The sequence below is a fragment of the Suncus etruscus genome, chromosome 8 (assembly GCF_024139225.1).
Source record: "Suncus etruscus isolate mSunEtr1 chromosome 8, mSunEtr1.pri.cur, whole genome shotgun sequence".
NCBI lineage: Eukaryota > Metazoa > Chordata > Mammalia > Eulipotyphla > Soricidae > Suncus > Suncus etruscus.
In genome coordinates, this window is record NC_064855.1 from 35,946,419 (window position 1) to 35,966,810 (window position 20,392).

The window sequence follows — 20,392 nt, forward strand, 5'->3', positions numbered from 1 at the left end:
AACAGTTAGCTTGCACCTGTGAGGCCTTACGTTTTTTTTTTTGTTTTTTTTTGGGGGGGGGGTGTCACACCCATCGACACTCAGGGATTACTCTTGACTATGCTCAGAAATCCCCTCTGGCAGGCACAGGGACCATATGGGATATGGGGATTTGAATCACCGTCCTTCTGCATGAAAGGCAAACACCTAGCTCTCCAGCCCCTGGTGTTTGAACTCTTTTTTTTGTTTGTTTTTGGGCCACATCCGGCGATGCTCAGGGGTTACTCCTGGCTGTCTGCTCAGAAATAACTCCTGGCAGGCACGGGGGACCATATGGGACACCAGGATTCGAACCAACCACCTTTGGTCCTGGATCGGCTGCTTGCAAGGCAAACGCCACTGTGCTATCTCTCAGGGCCCTGGTGTTTGAATTCATAATACCTGAAATGACTGTATTATAAACACCTTGGTAAATCATGGTGTTACAATAAAAATTAGAAGAAAAGAGCATTTTTTTAATTGAAGAAAGAGCATAAAGATATAACCTGAATTTACAAAGTGATACAAGTAATACAAATTTTTTCTCATTGAGAAACAAAACAATAAAACTCCCTCAACAGTAATATGACCATACAATCTGGTGCTTTGAGAGAAAAAGGAAATGAAAGAAATCACAAAAAGTTGTATGTTTATTTTAGAAATTTGGTGAAGGTCACTCCAGTTTTAGGGTAGAGGTAGAGGTCATAATTCGTCTGTTAAGAAATAATGAGAGACGTCACAAGGGGTCTTGGTTGTAGTATTTTCTGCCCACATTCAGATGTCACTGTCTAGCCCAGAATCATAATTCACATAACAGCGGAATTCATTGCCCAATGTCCGAGTGTGTTTTGGAATAAACTTGCACATCTTCACTCCAAGAAGTTTTGCTGCCTCATCTTCCATGACAGCACCTGAAGAGAACAGACTTACTGAACACATCCTCAAGCTCTTATCCAGGTATCTGGACTAATATGGGAAACAATTAGCTGACATTATTACCCAAAGGGTGGGGGGTATAGTACTTTAGAGTCCTTTTAACTTTCGCTAGTACTGTTGTCAATCATCATCTGTTTCTTTTATTTTTCAGTTCATAAATATGATAGTCCAAGAATACATCAGGAAACTGGGGTTAGAAGCACTTCCAACTTTTAGTTAAGAGCCTGTTTAGTGATATCTAATCTTGTAATCATATAGGAACACATTCCCACTGGTTTTGGCTGACAGAAGCCACTTTCTTCCTCTAGTCCAGTCCTCACGTACTGCTCCCTTGTCCTGACACATGGCTCCTCTCCTTCACTACCCCTTTAGCAGCTACAGTCACCAGGCATAGCAAGGATTCCTCTGGATCCTTCCATCATCATTACCTTTCACATTCAGAGCATGGCAAGTTCATCCAGCTTTTTCTTTAAAGTGTCTAAGCCACTCTGCCTCCACTGCAACAACCTTGTCCCAGCCATGGTCTCAGCTGAACAGTAAAATAATCTCCAAGGGTAAGGGGAGATGACTGTTTAATCAATTCCTTTGAATATAAAGTTCAAGTGAACTTTAGACAAATCACATCTTGCCACTTTGGTACTTTTGTTTTGCTGTTTGGTTTGCTGTGCCTGGATCAAACCAGGGTCCTACACTTGGTAGACAAGTCCTTTCCCAATGAGCTTCATCCCTGGCCCTCAGGTAAGTACTTTGGCACTCACTAACTGTTTTAAATTAAAGTCCCAGCTCCTAGTCAGTACCTGCAGGGGATTGCTTTGCTTTGCACAGGACCACTACACAGTCCCTGTCCTGAGAGTTCATGAAATGCTATTCTCCTAAGATGTCTCAATCCATCTACAAAATTGTTTTCATGGTTCCCAGCCTTTAGCTCCTGTTCTCATTACAATTATCAGTATTTATGTCTTCTATTTTGCTAGAACTCTAAACTTGTTCCCTTAAACTATAATTTGTGCAAGGAAGGCTGGTAGACCTGCCTGTGAGCTGGAAAAAAAAAAAAAAAAGACTATTAACAAGACTGAAAAATCAGTTGAGCCCATTTTATTTTTTTTCTTTAGTTTTTTTTCAGGCCACACCAAGCCAGTACTCAGAGCTCTGTGCTAGGTAGTCACTCCTGACAGGGCTTGAATCCAAATAACTAACTGCATGCAGGAAAAGTACCTTAAACTTTATACTGTCTCTCTGGCCCCAGAATCTATCTTTTGACTAATAAACAATAACACCAAAGAATATATTCCCAATAGCTCTGGGCTCTGCAGTCAACACCAGGCAATGGCTTTATGGTCCCAGGTGGCTGTGAAGGACAGCATTGAGGACCTTGACACCCAGTTGATCAGAAGACGGCATATGGGAACTTCAACTTTTAGCTGTCAAGAGTTTAGAATGTCTACCTCAAGAAATAGTTCAATCTTACCAGCATGGATATTCTTCAATCTGATGTGTAACTTTGTAACCTTAAGCAAATCACTCTAACTCTGCTGATGTAAATTTTTCTATCAAGTAAAATGCCAGATCAAACCCTACATCCAATGATTATGATGATGATGAAAGAAATAAAATTCTGGTAGGCCAGTAAATAAGGTGCTTGCCTTGCATGCTGCAAATTCCAGATTAATCTCTAGCATCCCTGAGTCCCATAAAAAAATGATCTTTCAAGGGACTGGAGAGATTGCACAGCGGTAGGGCATTTGCTTTGCAAGCGGCCGGCCCAAGACCGATGGTGGTTTGAATTCCAGCATCCCATTTGGTCCCCATGCCTGCCAGGAGCAATTTCTTTTTTTTTTTTTTTTTTTTGGTTTTTGGGCCACACCCGGCAGTGCTCAGGGGGTTACTCCTGGCTGTCTGCTCAGAAATAGCTCTTGGCAGGCATGGGGGACCATATGGGACACCGGGATTCAAGCCAACCACCTTTGGTCCTGGATCGGCTGCCTGCAAGGCAAACGCCACTGTGCCCCAGGAGCAATTTCTGAGCACAGAGCCAGAAGTAACCTTTAAGAACTGTTGGGTGTGGCCAAAAAAAAAAAAAATCTCTCAGTAGAGTCAGGAGTAAGCCATGGGCACCATAGGGGTAGCTCATAAAACAAAATTAATTTAAAAAAATAACAACTCTGCTGGGGAAGGAGAGATAGCACAGTGGGTAGGGTGCTTGTGCAAATGGACAAGGTTAAATTTGCATTATATATGGTCTCCAGAGCCTGCCAGGAGTAATTCCTGAGCATTACTCAGTGTAGCCCAATAACCAAACAAAACAACAATAACAAAATCAAAAAAATCTGCTCATTCACTCAGATATTCTGAGAATTGTGGCACTCAATTTTCAACAATCCTGAAAGTCAGGTAGTAGCTTCAGTCCCAATGCAGAGAATAAAGAAACTGAAACATAGAGATTGAAATAACTTGATTAAGGTTATGGACAAGTATTGAATTTGGCATTAGAGTTCTAAAATCTCTTCTCATTCTTTTTGTTTGTTTGTTTGTTTTTGGTTTTGGGTCACACCTGGCACACTCAGAAATTGCTCCTGGCAGCCTCGGGGGACCATATGGGATGCGGGATTCGAACCAATGACCTTCTGCATGAAAGGCAAATGCCTTACCTCCATGCTATCTCTCCAGCCACTCTTCTCATTCTTAAAACCCATCACCTGAATATCTGCCATCAACTCTTGAGATATGCCATCTGCACCCACCTGTGCACAGCAGAATCTTGCCCTTTGTCAGATATTTGATGGTTTCTGATACTTTTCTGAGACATTCCTCAGAGAGATATGGAGGATCGGCTATGACAATGTCAAAACTATGTGCAGTGACCTTCTCAGGTAACTCCAATGGATGATTGTAATCATAGAAGACAAACTCCTCCCCGTATATGGCAAATCTTCTATCATATTCGAAAACACACACAGAAAGGTCTTCACTGTATAGCTCTCGCAGTTTCTGGTAAACACTGGGGGCACTCACACAGGCAATTCTAGAACACAAGAGGAATATGAATATTCTTTAGGCTCGATGTCACAGTATCTGGAAAGGTGTGTGCTTCTGGTAGTACTCAGAGTCCACAAAGGCAATGCTGAGAGGTGCTGAGGGGAGAGAGAGATACGTGGTCTGAAGAATCACTGAGGCCATGTACTCTACTACTGGAGCCATAGCCCCCTGGCCTGAATTTTCTTAAAGGAATACTGCAAACTAGTGAAGTTGTAAATTTTGATAAAGACACGGCTGACTGACCAGCTGGGTGACCATCAGGAGTCACTTACTCTCTTTTTTTGTTTTTGGGCCACACCCAGCTGTGCTCAGGGGTTACTCGTGGCTATCTGCTCAGAAATAGCTATTGGCAGGCACGAGGGACCATATGGGACGCCGGGATTCGAACCAACCACCTTAGGTCCTGCATCGGCTGCTTGCAGGGCAAAAACCGCCGTGCTATCTCTCCGGCCCGTCACTTACTCTTGGGCTTTAGTTTATCTTCAGAAGCATGAATGAATATGGTCATCACCTCACAGAGGTGAGGATTAAATTAGATGAAATCTGTACTCAGAACAGGGTACAGAAAAGAACTCAATAAATGCTACTAGTATTAGCCAGCTCTGAAGTTGCTTTCCAAAAAAAAAGAGAGAGAAGATCAGAGTATGACCAGGAATGACATCTGAAGGGATTTCTGAATGTGTCCCTAAACCCCATATTGAAATAGTTCTTAATTCTTATGTTTAGCAAACCATGAACTATACTTTTTGGAAACTGTACTTCAGACTTCATATGATCTATCTATCCTCCAGCAAGAATACCTAAACCACTACTTCAGAAGATAAAAAAGAAACAAAACAGACTCTTACCTGCCATGTTCTCCAGCAGCACTAACTGCTTCCTTTGCAAGCCGCAAAACAGTTTCCTGATTGTACCAAAACTGGCTTAATTGCTATAAGAAAGGAAAGGGTGTTTATAACTATAATCATACTTGTAATTATGTTATTTAAATAAAAATTTCATATAAAAAAGAAATTATTTATAAGTTGTCATAAATTTTGTTCTTTTAATGTACTGCCATTATATATATTCTTCATTTTGTGTGTCTGTGTCTGGAACCAGAAATAGAATCTCACTTTCAAGAAAATATGTGCTCTATCACTGAGCTCTATTCCCAAATTTTCTTCTTTCTAGAAATAAATTGTCTTGTTTTGTTTGGGAACCACACCCAGCAGTACTCAAAGTTTTACTTTGGGTTTGCATTCAGAGTTATCTCCTGTCAGCGCTCAGGGGACCTAATGAGGGATTGCAGTGATTGAACCTGGGTTGGCCATATGCAAAGCGAGTGCCTACCCACTGTACTATCACTTTGGAAAAAAATTTTTTTTCTTTGAGATTATTTAACATTGGTAAAGGGTTTTAATGAATGAAGGGAATCTAGGCATTGTCTATCAGTGACCACTAATATACACTACTAACGTATATTAGTTAGTAGTGTATATTAGTAATATATATTACTAATACTACTAATATCTTCACAAAAGAGAACAATTAGTTGGTAAAATAATACACTTTTACTTCTGTGTGAATCTTGCCAAAAGAATAAACCTAAATCTGATAAGCCTCTAGACCACGGGTCTCAAACTCGCGGCCCGCAAACAGCCATCCATACAACATTTTGTGGCTCTGCCCTAAAGGAATCTTTTTTTTGTTTTTTTTTTGTTTGTTTGTTTTAGTTGTTTGGGTCACACCCCCCATGTTCAAGGCTTACTACTGACTTTGCACTCAAGGACCACCCCTACTGCCTCCTGTGGCCCCCAGGTAAATTGAGTTTGAGACCCCTGCCTAGACTCAACTTCCAATGAACAAAATAACTGAGAGAATGGAAGGATACATTACAGTATCAAGACAGATTCAACAGCAAATTACAAAACCCAAACTATGTTATATTTCCATCTAGTTTATACCTTTTTTTTTTTTAATAATTTCTTTATTTAAACACTGTGTTTACAAACATAGTTGTAGTTGGATTTCAGTCATAACAAGAACACCCCCCTTGACCGTGCAACCTTCCCATCACCAATGCCCCATCTCTTCCCTCCCCACCCCCGCCTGTATTCGAGACAGGCTTTCTACATCCTTTACTCACTGACATTGTTATGTTAGTTCTCAGTGTAGTTATTTCTCTAACTGCACTCAACACTCTTTGTGGTGAGCTTCATATCTTGAGCCGGTCATCTCTGAGAATTATTTCAATGTCTTTACTTTTTCTTAAAACCTATAGATGAGCGAAACTACTCTGTGTGTCTTTCTTCCTCTGACTAATTTCACTCAGCATAAAAGACTCCATATACATCCATGTATAGGAAAATTTCATGACTTCATCTCTCCTAATGGCTGCATAATATTCCATTGTGTATATGTACCAGTTTCTTTAGCCATTCATCTGTTGAAGGGCATCTTGGTTGTTTCCAGAGTCTGGCTATTGTAAAAAGTGCTGTGATGAATATAGGTGTGAGGAAGGGATTTTTGCATTGGATTTTGTTTTCCTAGGAGTGGTATAGCTGGGTCAAATGGGAGCTCAATTTCCAGTTTTTTGAGGAATCTCCATACTGTTTTCCATAAGGGTTGGACTAGGCGGCATTCCCACCATCAATGAATAAGAGTTCCTTTCTCCCCACATCCCTGTGAGCACAGACAATTTCCAAAACCAACCTATGAGTATGCACTTAATACCATCTTAAAATGTTCATAGAATGCTTTTTGTGTTAGCTCCCCATCCAGATGATACGATTCCTAAATTATAGGTGAGACAGACGTGGCTATCAGTTGGGATACAGACAAACCCTTTTTAAGGACAGAATGAATACCACACTAGTATTTCCTGATGGATGTGGAATGTAGTTGCTTACCCAATTCTCTTCTATGATTCCAACGTTATATTTATTTACTGACCCACCTGGGTCAGTCTGTTGCTTCTGCTCAGCATAAAATTCCTGGAGAGCTGCTAGAGTTTGGGCTGAAAGCTGGGGGAAATCATCATCCTCTAAGTTACTCATTACAAAACTGTCAATGACCTGCAGATAAATAAAAAATGCTATTAGGTGTACCATCCCTTCATATAATTGTTAAATTATATCCCATAGCAAGGTTCCCAATTGCAAATATTGCTCAGGGAGCCACAAAGCCACACCCAGGGGTACTTTACCAACCAGTTTAATATAAGTTAATGATTCAGTGTTATCATGGTGGCCATCCCAGAAATCATTGCACCCTATCAGGGGTCTCAAACTCACCGCCTACTGGCCGCAAACGGCCTTCCATACAAAATTTTGTGGCCCTGCCCTAGAGGAATCTTTTTTTGTTTGGTTTTGTTTTAGTTGTTTGGGTCACACACCCCCAATGTTCAAGGCTTACTACTGACTTTGCACTCAAGGATCACCCCAACTTTGCCTTCTGCGGCCCCCAGATAAATTGAGTTTGAGACCCCTGCGTGATATTTACAATGCTCAGGAGCCCCGCGGAGAGATAGCATAGGGATAGGAGTAACCCTGAGGGCTGCCAGGTGTGACCCAAAAAACAAAAACAAAAAAAGACTGAAGTTAAAATGAGTACCTTACCCAAATTATTATAAAGATTAAATCCAATCAGCATCAAAATTACAGTGTCATTTTTCAAAGACTTCGAACTCGACAAAAGTTTCTATGGCTTCATAAAACTCCCAGAATAACCAGACTAAATCTAAGGAAAAAAAAAAAAAAGCGAAGTGCAGCATTTCCTTACTTTAAATTATGCAATAAACAACAGTATCAGGGGCCAGAACAATAGTACAGTACAGTGGGTAGAACGTTTGCCTTGAATGAAGCTGAGCAGCAATTGATCTCTGGCATCCCGAGAACATCTAGGAGTAAGCTCTGAGAATTGCAGGCTGTGACCGAAAACAACAAAAATAACAAAAACCATAAAACAAAATAACAAAAATATATATAGTAACAAAATAACAAAAAATATATAGTATCAAAATTGTGTGATACTCTCAGGTCAATGTAACAACAAAAAGAGCCCAGAGATACAGTATTCCTAGATTTTTTCTGTTTTGAGGCCACACATTGTGGTCTCTGCCTTACAGTGGTTCCAGAAATCGAACATAGATCTGCTATGTACATGGCAAGTACCCTAACCCCTTTACTATCACTCCGCCCCTTTACTCTAAGGTTTATGGACAAAGGAGCTAAGTGTATTAAATAGAGCAAGGAAAAATCTCTTCAATAAATGGGGATGGAAAACCAGATTAGTGCATAGGCTGGAGGAACCCCTTCGCAAAAAAACAAACAAACAAACAAAACAACCAGCCAAACAAAACACTACAAAATTAACGTGACAAAGTGAAACCGGACTGTATCTCACAAAATTCACGTTAACTCGTAGTGGATCAGACTTGTGAATTAGACAAGAATTCATAAAGTATATTTAAAAGAAAACAGTCAAGTCTTCGATATGCTCTTCAGAGATGTCTTCAATGATTTGACTCCAAAGAGACAGACAAGATGAGCAAATATGAACCAGTGAGGTTATATCAAGCTTTTTTTGCACAGTAGGGGCAAAATGATAGTACAATGGGTAATGTACTTGCCTTTCACTAGGCCATCCAACTTCTTTTGCATCAGAACACCAAAAGGACTAAATCCAGAGAACAAAGCCAGGAGTAACTACTCCAGAGCATTGCCAAGTGAGACCCCCAAACAAACAATTAAAAATAAGCTTTTGGGGGGCCGGGCGGTGGCGCTAGAGGTAAGGTGCCTGCCTTGCCAGCGCTAGCCTAGGACGGACCACGGTTCGATCCCCGGTGTCCCATATGGTCCCCCAAGCCAGGAGCGACTTCTGAGCGCATAGCCAGGAGTAACCCCTGAGCGTCACCGGGTGTGGCCCAAAAACCAAAAAAAAAAAAAAAAATAAGCTTTTGGTCGGAGAGATAGCATGAAGGTAGGGTGTTTGCCTTGCATGCAGAAGGACGGTGGTTCGAATCTGGGCATCCCATATGGTCCCCCTGAGCCTGCCAAGGGCGATTTCTGAGCGTAGAGCCAGAAGTAACCCCTGAGCGGTATCGGGTGTGACCCAAAAACGAAAAAATAAGTATATACAAATTTTAAAAAATGCTTTTGCGGGCCCGGAGAGATAGCACAGCGGCGTTTGCCTTGCAAGCAGCCGATCCAGGACCAAAGGTGGTTGGTTCGAATCCCGGTGTCCCATATGATCCCCGGTGCCTGCCAGGAGCTATTTCTGAGCAGACAGCCAGGAGTGACCCCTGAGCACCGCCGGGTGCGACCCAAAAACCAAAAAAAAAAAAATGCTTTTGCATGTTCAAAAAAAAAAAACTCAGGCTAAAATGAAAGATACCTTACTTACTAAACATGAAAAAAATATTTGTATTAAGTTGGAAGCGCTAATAAAGCACTTCCAACTTAACAGATAACCCAATCCCATTAAAACCTGGGAGATGAACACACGCCTAGGGTAAAGTGATCGGGGAGGAAGGTTTATTAAGTAAGGCCAGAGGGAAAGGCGGTTTCCAGCAAGGAATAGGGTCCTCCCAGCGTCCCCCCAAAACCAACCCAGAACCCCGTCGGGTGCAGCACTCCCCCGACCCATGAAAACAAAAGTCGATGGTCTGGAAACTGCACAGCCACGGGAAGCTTGCCATTCACGCAGCCGACGCGGGTTCGATCCCCGGCACCACGTAAACACCCAAGAGAAACCGAGTTCTGGCCCGATGGGCGCCTCCACGCCACCCAACCCACCAAGTAGTCGGCGCCCACCAAACGGGCCCCTCGCTCCTGGTCCCCGCGGGCCACTGGAGACCGGCCGGGCAGCGAGGCTCCAGGCCCCAGGCCCCAGGCCAGTCCCACGGGAAAGGCGTCCTTCTCTCCGACCACGTCGTAGAGCCCACGGCCCAGCCTCTCCCCACCCAAGATGAGAACTCCCAGCTGGTCACAGCGGGCCCCCGTCCGCCCCCAAGATCGGAGTACGGGCCGACCACTCACTCACCAGCTACTGGAGAGCCAGGCTTCCGGAGGTGCCGAGCAGCCGCTCACGCCTGCGCACTTCAGCCGGAGCCGGGAGGGGAAAGGGGCGGCTGCGGCGCTCGGAGGTTCCTCCTGGCTCCACGCTCAGAAATCGCTCCTGGCAGGCTCCGGGAGACCCTACGGGATGCCGGGATTCGAACCACCGTCCTCCTGCATGCCAGGCAAACGCCCTACATCCATGCTATCTCTCGGGCCCCCAATCACATACTCTTAAGAGCTGCCCGGGAAACGGGAGAGTTAGCTCTGAAGTCCTGAGCTTAAGTCCTTTTGCCTAGGGAAGCAAGTGGTGGTTTGCTCTCCGACTCACGGGGAGTGGCTCCTGAGCAACGCTTGGGGCAAAGACAAAAACCCGACTGTTTTTTATTTTTTATTTTATTATTATTTTTGTGTGTGTGGTTTTTGGGTCACACCCGGCAGTGCTCAGAGGTTTTTCCTGGCTCCGTGCTCAGAAATTGCTCCTTGCAGGCACGGGGGACCATATGGGACGCCGGGATTCGAACCGATGACCTTCTGCATGAAAGGTAAACGTCTTACCTCCATGCTATCTCTCCGGCCCCCTGACTGTTTCTTTATAAATAAAAAATTAAGCTTATTAAAAAATATCGATCCCCTAGGGGCCAGAGAGGTAGCACGGAGGTAAGGCATTTGCCTTGCTTGCAGAAGGACGGTGGTTCAAATTCCTGCATCCCAGGTCCCCCGAGCCTGCCAGGAGCGATTTCTGAGCATAGAGCCAGGAGGAGCCCCTGAGCGCTGCCGGGTGTGACCAAAAAAAAAAACCCAATACAAATATACATACATATATATTATTGATGGGGGGGGGCATAGCGATAGCACAGAGGTAGGGAGTTTGCCTTGCACGCGGCTGACCCCGGATGAACCGGGGTTCAATTCTGGCGTCCCATATGGTCCTCAAGCCAGGAGCGATTTCTGAGCGTATAGCCAGGAGTCACCGGGTGTGGCCCCAAAACCAAAAAAAACCGTATGTATGTATGTATGTATGTATGTATGTATGTATGTATGTATGTATGTATGTGTATATATAGAGAGAGATTAGAAAAACGCTTATGCCCTGTACTCCTGTCTCCTTTTCTCATCAGTATACAGCTGTCTTCCTAAACGAGGTGGTTAGTATGTCTTAGCATATGCATTTTTATTTAATATTTGACCAACTGCAAAGAATTCAAACTCCAAGTGTTGAAATAAGATCACCTACCAATTTGACCATTTTCTGAAAGTTGGGGTAAGCCACACCTAGTGACACTGAGGGGCTCCTGGAGATGTTAGGTTGCTCAGGATGTACTGTCAGACAGGGGCTCTCTATCTATTCCCCTAGCCCACCCCAACCAAGAACCGATTTTTGAAAAACAATTCTTCAGAATGATTCGTGAGTTATCTTCTAGCACTGTATCTGAGACATAAATGGCACTAATTAGAGTGCTCCTTACACACGAGTAGTTACCAAACCGTGATATACTTATTTTTAATTTCCAAGGTAATTCATGTACAAAACATTCCTAACTTCCTTTTACTTCATTTTCTTTGCCAGACATCAAATCTTGCTGTTTTATACATTTTTCTCAGTAACTTTAATCCTTTTTTGGTATAAGGCAAGTGCATAAATGAATCGAAAGATGTCAATGATGCACTCAGTAGTTTGTTCACGGAGGTATAGGAATTTGGAGTGCCATATTTTCTTTCTTGGGGATCACACCGTGGTGCTAAGAAACCACTCCTTATTGGTCAGGGACTATATGGGATGCTGGAGGTCTTACTTGGGTCTACCAAGTGCAAAGCAAGTGTCTTATAATACAGTACTATTGGATTAGCCCCTATATATATTTTTGGATCTTATAATTTTGTAATTAAAATTTTAAAAAGTCTTTTAATTATGGGCCGGAGCAGTGGTGCAAGCTGTAAGGCGTCCACCTTGCATGGGCTAGCCTATGAATCCACTGGCATCCCATATGGTCCTCCAAGCGAGGAGTAATTTCTGAGTGCATAGCCAGGAGTAACCCCTGCACATAACTGAGTATGGCCCAAAAACCAAAAAAAAAAAAAAAAAATCTTGTAATTAAAAGAATTCAAAGAGCCGTGATTTACAAAGGTCAGGTCTCCAGTAATTAAGACTATTGGTTGGTTGGTTGGGGTTTGGGAGGACCGTATGGGATGCCACGGATCAAACCCAGGTCAGCCTCATCCAAAACAAGTGCCCTACAATCTCCAGGCCCCACAGTCAAGGCTTATCTTTGCTTTGAGCAGATGACAGATCTGTTAAAGCAAGTATTATAACATGAGACAAAGCATCAATACATGAAAAATATAAAACAAATGAAATTCCTCATCCAGTCACTGAGCCTTACTCAGACCATCCATGTATTAAAAAAAAAATTCAAATGGGGGGAATGTTACACTGGTGAAGGGGGGTGTTCTGTTTGTGACTGTAACCCAACTATAATCATGTTACTTAAATAAAAAATATTTTAAAAAAATGACCTCAAATGCTAGGCTATGCTTCAATTGTGGTAGATACTCAATCTTTACTGTTGAAACTTGTTTTCCTGTTTCTGGAAAACCTCAACTTATTTTGATCTCCTACCATGCATCTCAGACGTTCTACGTCCCAGTCTCCTCAATGGCTTCAAATTGCCATATCCAGGACCATGTCCATTAGTCCAAGATCCTTTTTTTTTGGGGGGGGGGTTTGGGTCACACCCAGCCACGCTCAGGGATTACTCCTGGCTCTATGCTTAGAAGTCGCTCCTGGTAGGCATGGGGGACCATATGGGACACCGGGATTCGAACCAACCACCTTTGGTCCTGGATCGGCTGCTTGCAAGGCAAATGCCGCTGTGCTATCTCTCCGGCCCCAAAGAAGATCCTTGAGAACAGTATCTATATTCACTTTCCCAAGAGAATTGTGCAAATGTTGACAACTAAAAAGCAGCCCACAAGACATGAAGACCACAAGAATGCAGAATGCTATATAAGTGTACCATTTGGTACATAAATGTCAAATTTATCTAGAAATATATCATGAATTAGGAAATGCATACTCTGAAAAAAATGAGAAATGCATACTCTGTATTTTTCATCTTTCCAGTTTTACTACTACTAAAAAGTCAAATGAGGGGCCCGGAGAGATAGCACAGCGGTGTTTGCCTTGCAAGCAGCCGATCCAGGACCAAAGGTGGTTGGTTCGAATCCCGGTGTCCCATGTGGTCCCCCGTGCCTGCCAGGAGCTATTTCTGAGCAGACAGCCAGGAGTAACCCCTGAGCACCGCCAGGTGTGACCCCCTCCCCAAAAAAAAAATGTCAAATGAATCTAAACAAGCTGCTATGAACAGTCCCTTGAAAACCAGTTTCAGGTCACCATGTGTGCACCTGGCCAGCTCCAAAGACTCATTGTCTTGAAAGAGATATAAAACATCCATAAAAAATTATGGGTACACCAACCATGCAGCTGCATGCTGGCAATCTTGGAAGAAGAGTGTGCCAGGTCTCCACCCTGCTGAAGCCATGCCTGTTGCACCCCATCACTCACAATTTCCATTTTGCCAATGGTCCTGCTTCACCACTCCTCTGTGGCTCTCTGTACAAATACTAATCTGACCAAAACTCCATGTAAGCCAGGGCTGATATCACCAGGACTTTTTTTGGAATTAGTGCGGGCACCCTCTGGCCTCCTCCATCCCCTCTCCGCCTTCTTATACTTCTGAAAGCACTAGTAGCTAAGAACATGCTCCACAAAATCCACAGCAATAGTGCTTAGAATTCTGGACCGCAAGGCAACTCCACTTTTAATACTGTCAACCCTGTATGAACACACCAATTTAGACACCCATTGCCAGATGCAATGATTTTTCACAATTTTTCTTGTTGCTGTACTTTTCTTTTTTCTTTTCAATAATTTCATTTTTGGGCTGGAACCGCCATCTTCCAGTTTTTTCCAGTAAATCACAGTCATGACCAAAACAAAGGGAAAGAGGAGGGCACAGTTATATGTTTTCTAGGCCCTTTAGAAAACATGGAGTTGTTCCTTTGGCCACATACATGCAGATTTATAAGAAAGGTGATATTATAGACATAAAGGGAATGACATTGTTCAAATAGGAATGCTCCACAAATGTTACCATGGAAAAACTGGAAGAGTCTACAGTGTTACCCAGCATGCTGATGGCATTGTTGTAAATAAAAAAGTAAAAGGCAAGATTCTTGCCAAGAGAATTAATGTTCATATTGAGCATATGAAGCACACTAAAAGTCAAGTCAGCTTCCTGAAGCATGTGAAGAAAAATGATTAGAAAAAGTAGGAAGCCAAAGAGAAAGGGATTTGGGTTCAGTTGAAGAGCCAGCCTGCTCCACCCAGAGAAGCACATCTTATGAGACCCAATGAAAAGGAGCCTGAGCTGCTGGAATCGATTCATTATGAATTCATGGCATGAGAGGCTTTTTTTTTTTTTTTTTTTGGTTTTTGGGCCACACCCGGTAACGCTCAGGGGTTACTCCTGGCTATGTGCTCAGAAGTTTGCTCCTGGCTTGGGGGACCATATGGGACACCGGGGGATCGAACCGCGGTCCGTCCAAGGTTAGCGCAGGCAAGGCAGGCACCTTACCTTTAGCGCCACCGCCCGGCCCCATATCTCTGAACTATAAAAAAATTTTTTTCATTCTCACCTGGAAACAAATGTATTGTGATCAACTATGTGATACATGCTCTTTTTTTTTTTTTTGGTTTTTGAGCCACACCCGGCGGTGTTCAGGGATTACTCCTGGCTGTCTGCTCAGAAATAGCTCCTGGCAGGCACGGGGGACCATATGGGACACCGGGATTTGAACCAACCACCTTTGGTCCTGGATCGGCTGCTTGCAAGGCAAACGCCGCTGTGCTATCTCTCCGGGCCCCAATACATGCTCTTTACTTATTTATTTGGTTTTTGGGTCACACCTGGCAGCGCTCAGGGGTTCCTCCTGGCTCTACGCTCAGAAATCACTCCTGGCAGGCTCAGGGGACCATATGGGATGATGGGATTCAAACCACCGACCTTCTGCATGTAAAGCAAACACCTTAGCGCTATGCTATCTCTCCGGCCCCAATAGATCCTCTTTAAATAAAACAAATTAAGTTAAAAAAAGAAAAGAAAAAGAAAAACAGAAAGCCAGTTTCATAAATCCACTGAGTAAGAAGCACCAGGAGAGAGTAACCCCTGAATTCTGCTGGTGTGACCCAAAAACCAAAAACCAAAAACAAAACAAAACAAAAAAAAAGAAGCACCAGGAGATATACTACAGTAGAGGGGGATTAGGCAACATGCCTTGTATGCATTTACCCTGGTTCAGTCCAGGTCACCATTAGCCTCCCCAATCCCAACACTATTGGATGTGGCCATGAGCATGTATCTAGGATCTGAGAGGTAAAGCAATCTCAGGCCCTGCTGACCAGGAATAGCTCCAGAGCACGGTTTGGGGGAAGCATAAACATTCCCCTGCCCCCTGATGGAAAGCTGAGGGAAATGGAACTATGTTCTTCTGATAAGTTTCCAAACTGGTTTCCTTATGGAAGTACCTGGGGAGGTAGCAGAAACCAGGGCAGTGTTATTCACTGAAAGAAGGTAGATAGGGGTGCAGGTAGGAAGAAATAATTGATTTTTCTTTTAAGTTTTGAGAACCTGTTTTAGAGCTTCACATTGTTTTTTTTTTTACATTGTAGTAAAAAGTTTTAACTTCACACAAAAAAGAAAGGCTTCTATTCAATTTATTTGATAACAGCTAAGTTAATTATTAATTATTGATGAAATGAGATAAACATATTCAACAGAAACAATCACTGACTAAACAGATCAATTTTCTTCTTTGAAAAAGATATGGCTGGGGGCTGGTGAGGTGGCGCTAGAGGTAAGGTGTCTGCCTTGCAAGCGTTAGCCAAGGAAGGACCACAGTTTGATCCCCGGCATCCCATATGGTCCCCCCAAGCCAGAGGTGACTTCTGAGCACATAGCCAGGAGTAACCCCTGAGCATCAAACGGGTGTGGCCCAAAAAACAAAAACAAAACAAAACAAAAAAAAACCACAAACCCAAAAAGATATGGCTGGGGCCGGAGAGATAGCATGGTGGTAAGGCGTTTGCCTTTCATGCAGGTCATTGGTTCGAATCCCGGCGTCCCATATGCTCCCCCATGCCTGCCAGGAGCTATTTCTAAGCATGGAGCCAGGAGTAACCCCTGAGCACTGCCGGTGTGACCCAAAAACCACCAAAAAAAAAAAAAAAAGAAAGAAAGAAAAAAAAGAAAAAGAAAAGAAAGAAAAGATATGGCTAATAATATAATGATCTCAGAAAGAAAATAATGGTAATCAATACATCCCAGATAGTCTGGTCTAGACGGAAAGCTCTGTGAAAATTTCAGAACAGTGGAGGCAGATTTCTCTTTACACATGAACTGCACTGCACTGCTCCATGTACACCCTACACCTGACAGAACAGCCCATTTCGACTGAACTCAATATGAAGAGCTGAACCAGACTACGAAGCTGAAAACTCTGAAACTTTATTCAGAATGGGATTGGCCCGAATACCCCTCTCCCCAACAGAAAACCGACCAGCCTCCATCCACATTTTTCTTGGAAGAAAAATGGATCAGCTTCTCTACTACTCTAAAAGGTAATAATGGTGGCTGATATTTCCCAGGTAATTCAGAGTGAGCTGTTTTCTTTGTGGAATTCTCAGAATGACTGGGGACAGACACTCCTTTCTGTATGACACAAAGCAGCCCAGAGCCACATGCTACAAATTTTGAAAGAAAAGATTTACCTTATCAAACTGCCACGCTACTAAGTTTATTTCAGACCTATAACTTGTGGACTGTGCAACCACAACAGACACTCACCTATTCAAAATTTTATAGTAGTATTAGCCCAGTAATATCACAGAAAATCTGATGGAAAAGTCATATAATACTCTACCAAATCTAGTGAGCCTAAACAGCAACACACAAAGCTCAACTAGAACCAACCACAGCCTGGTAAGCCCTTAAACACTGACTCCATGGGGAGATAAAACAATTATTTCAAATTAACCCCTACTGATCTAAATTTGGATAATTCGTTTTACGTTTGTGTTATAACAAACAATATAAGGTGAATTCTTTTGTGGCTACATTAGGGCAGGCGAGGGTGGCTGGTAGGTAACTGTGGTCACTGGTGAAGGTGAGGTCACACTAGGATTGGTGTTTGAACACTTAATGCCCAAAACAACATTATGAACAACTTGGTAAATCACGTGTTATAACAAAACTTTTCAATAATAACATAATGCTTCATTGCCACCCTGAGGACTGGATTATTAAAGACAGAATCATACTATATTTGAAGTTATCAAAGTATTTAAAGATAGTGATGATCAGGTGTTAAGTACGTATTTATGTAATCCAGCAAAATGTGTTCTTAGAAATCCAAGGAGGTAATCAGAACTGAACAGTTTAAAAACTTAGTACTTAGTAACAAAACTATTTGCTATCATACTCAAAGTACTTAACACATGCTGTTCTATGTTTTCTTTGTCTTGGGGATTTTTTTTTCTCATTAAGTTCTGTGAAGCAATTTGCCTCAGTTCCCTCTCAATAGGATGGGGCTGCCTATTGTGAAGAATCACCATAGCGGGGCTGGAGAGATAGCATGGAGTAAGCTGTTTGCTTTGCATGCAGAAGGTCAGTGGTTCGAATCCCAGAGTCCCATAGGTCCCCTGAGCCTGCCAGGAGCAATTTCTGAGCATAAAGCCAGGAGTAACCCCTGAGCGCTGCCGGGTGTGACCCAAAAACCAAAAACCAAAAAAAGAAAAAAGAAAAAGAGGGGCTGCCGCGCTGGTCAAGAATTGAGTGCTGAAAGATTAAAATAGTGTGCTAAGGGGCCGGGCGGTGGCGCTAAAGGTAAGGTGCGCCTGCCTTGCCTGCGCTAGCTTGGACGGACCGCGGTTCGATCCCCCTGTGTCCCATATGGTCCCACAAGCCAGGAGCAACTTCTGAGCGCATAGCCAGGAGCAACTTCTGAGCGCATAGCCAGGAGTAACCCCTGAGCGTTACCGGGTGTGGCCCAAAAACCAAAAAAAAAAAAAAAAAAAATTGTGCTAAAAGTCACCATACCCCTCAGTAACAATATTGCATGCCAGTGTCTAAAACTGGGAAAAAACAAAAAGGAGACAGAGACAGAGACAGAGAGAGACAGAGAGAATTAAAATATCTCCCCCAGAAGATGGGGGAAGGGTGGAAGGGAAACTGGAGGTATTGGTGGTAGGAAATGTGCACTGGTGTGAAGATTGTATGACTGAAAATCATCAACAAATTTTATCTGTGAAAAAACCCAACTGTGCTATGAACAGCCTTGTAACTACAGTGTTTTTAAATAAAGTAATTTTAGGGCTGGAGAGAGCACAGCGGTATGGCATTTGCCTTACACATAGCCGATCCAGGACAGAGGTTGGTTGACTCCCAGCATCCCATATGGTTCCCCGGAGCCTGCCAGGGGTGATTTCTGAGCACAGAGCCTTGAGTGCTGCAGAGTGTGACCCAAAAAGAAAAAAAAAAGTAACTTTTAAAAATGAAAATATTGGGGGCCGGCGAGGTGGCGCTAGAGGTAAGGTGTCTGCCTTGCAAGCGATATCCAAGGAAAGATCGCAACGCGGTTCGATATCCCGGCGTCCCATATGGTCCTCCCAAGCCAGGGGCAATTTCTGAGCGCTTAGCCAGGAGTAACCCCTGAGCATCAAACGGTGTGGCCCGAAAAACAAAAACAAAACAAAACAAAAAACCCAAAAACCAAAACAAACAAAAAAGAAAATATTGGGGTTAGAGCAATAGCACAGTGGATAGGGCATTTGCCTTACACTCTGCCAACCTGGGTTTGATATCCACTATTCCATATGGTGCCTTGGGCACAAAGCCAAGAGTAACCCCTAAGGACTGTTGGGTTTAGAGCAAAGAAAATAAAATAAAAAATAAAATAAATATGGGAAAGAAAAACATGATGCTATAATAAGGGAAAAACCCAACAAATATTTTAAATATAAAATTCTTTGCAATTCATTATAAAGATAATTCAAAAAATTATATTTTACATATTTTAAAGACAATAAATACGAATAAATGAAAATTATGAAGAAACACAAATATAAATGTGTGGTGGGTGGAGAGATAGTACAACAGGTAGGAAATGTGTGTCATATGTGTCTTAGGTTTGACCCCCAGTACATATACATATGGCTCCCAGGGGAACTGTCAAGAGTCATCTCTGAGCACATAGCCAGGATAAAGCAAGCCCTGAGAGCCATTAGGTATGATCAAAAAACAAAAACAAAACCAGAAAACCTCACAAAAATTCAGAAATGTGATTAATAATTAAGATTTAAAAAAACATCAAAAAAAAGGGGGGGGCCCGGAGAGATAGCACAGCGGCTTTTGCCTTGCAAGCAGCCAATCCAGGACCAAAGGTGGTTGGTTCGAATCCCGGTGTCCCATAGGGTCCCCTGTGCCTGCCAGGAGCTATTTCTGAGCAGACAGCCAGGAGTAACCCATGAGCACCGCCGGGTGTGGCCCCCCCCCAAAAAAAAGTCGCTCCTGGCTTGGGTGACCATATGGGACACTGGGAGATTGAACCGCAGTCCGTCCTAGGCTAGCACTAGCAAGGCAGACACCTTACCTCTAGCGCCACCACGGCAGCCCCACCAATTTATTTATTTTAATTTTGTTCGTTTCTATTCGGTCATACTGACAGTACTCAAAGGTTACTCCTGGGGCATCCCTGCAAAGTAAATGACCTACCTATTATACTATCACTCCAGTCCCCCACAATTTATCCTATCTAAGCAGATATTCTATTTAGCAGCCTGTATTGCATTAAAAACTGTTTAACGATTGGGTAAAATCCTGTGCCTGTCAACTTTATCTCTCCAGCCCCTATAGTAATACATAAACTAGCACCATTTCATTAAGGTTCATAATAGTCTAGCCAATTGGTTATGAATAAATCATATATGATCAAAACAAAAATGTAATAGAAGTATTTAGTGGAAGAAGTATTTAGTGAAAGTGATACTGTTTGTAACCATAGCTATACAAGACTGAATTTATTAGAATTACATTAAGCAACTTTAAAAAAAATGGAATACATTTTCAATGATATATTATTTATATAGGTAAATTTATTTTATTTTTTTGGTTTTTGGGTCACACCCGGCGGTGCTCAGGGGTTACTCCTGGCTGTCTGCTCAGAAGTAGCTCCTGGCAGGCACGGGGGACCACATGGGACACTGGGATTCGAACCAACCACCTCTGGTCCTGGATCGGCTGCTTGCA

General features: G+C 42.9%; 1 protein-coding gene and 1 pseudogene across 1 annotated transcript; one reads left to right on the plus strand and one right to left on the minus strand.

Moving 5' to 3' along the window:
- Window positions 1–654: 654 nt before the first annotated feature.
- Window positions 655–7,103, minus strand: EEF1AKMT1 (EEF1A lysine methyltransferase 1). Its single transcript, XM_049778318.1, has 4 exons — window positions 6,882–7,103; window positions 4,839–4,921; window positions 3,696–3,976; window positions 655–929 (listed from the first exon to the last, which is right to left on the minus strand). Exons 1-4 carry the CDS (start codon window positions 7,080–7,082, stop codon window positions 793–795), a joined length of 702 nt encoding a protein of 233 aa, XP_049634275.1. The 5' UTR covers window positions 7,083–7,103; the 3' UTR covers window positions 655–792.
- Window positions 7,104–14,014: 6,911 nt separating this feature from the next.
- Window positions 14,015–14,494, plus strand: LOC126015709 (60S ribosomal protein L21-like; annotated as a pseudogene).
- The last annotated feature ends 5,898 nt before the right edge of the window (window positions 14,495–20,392 follow it).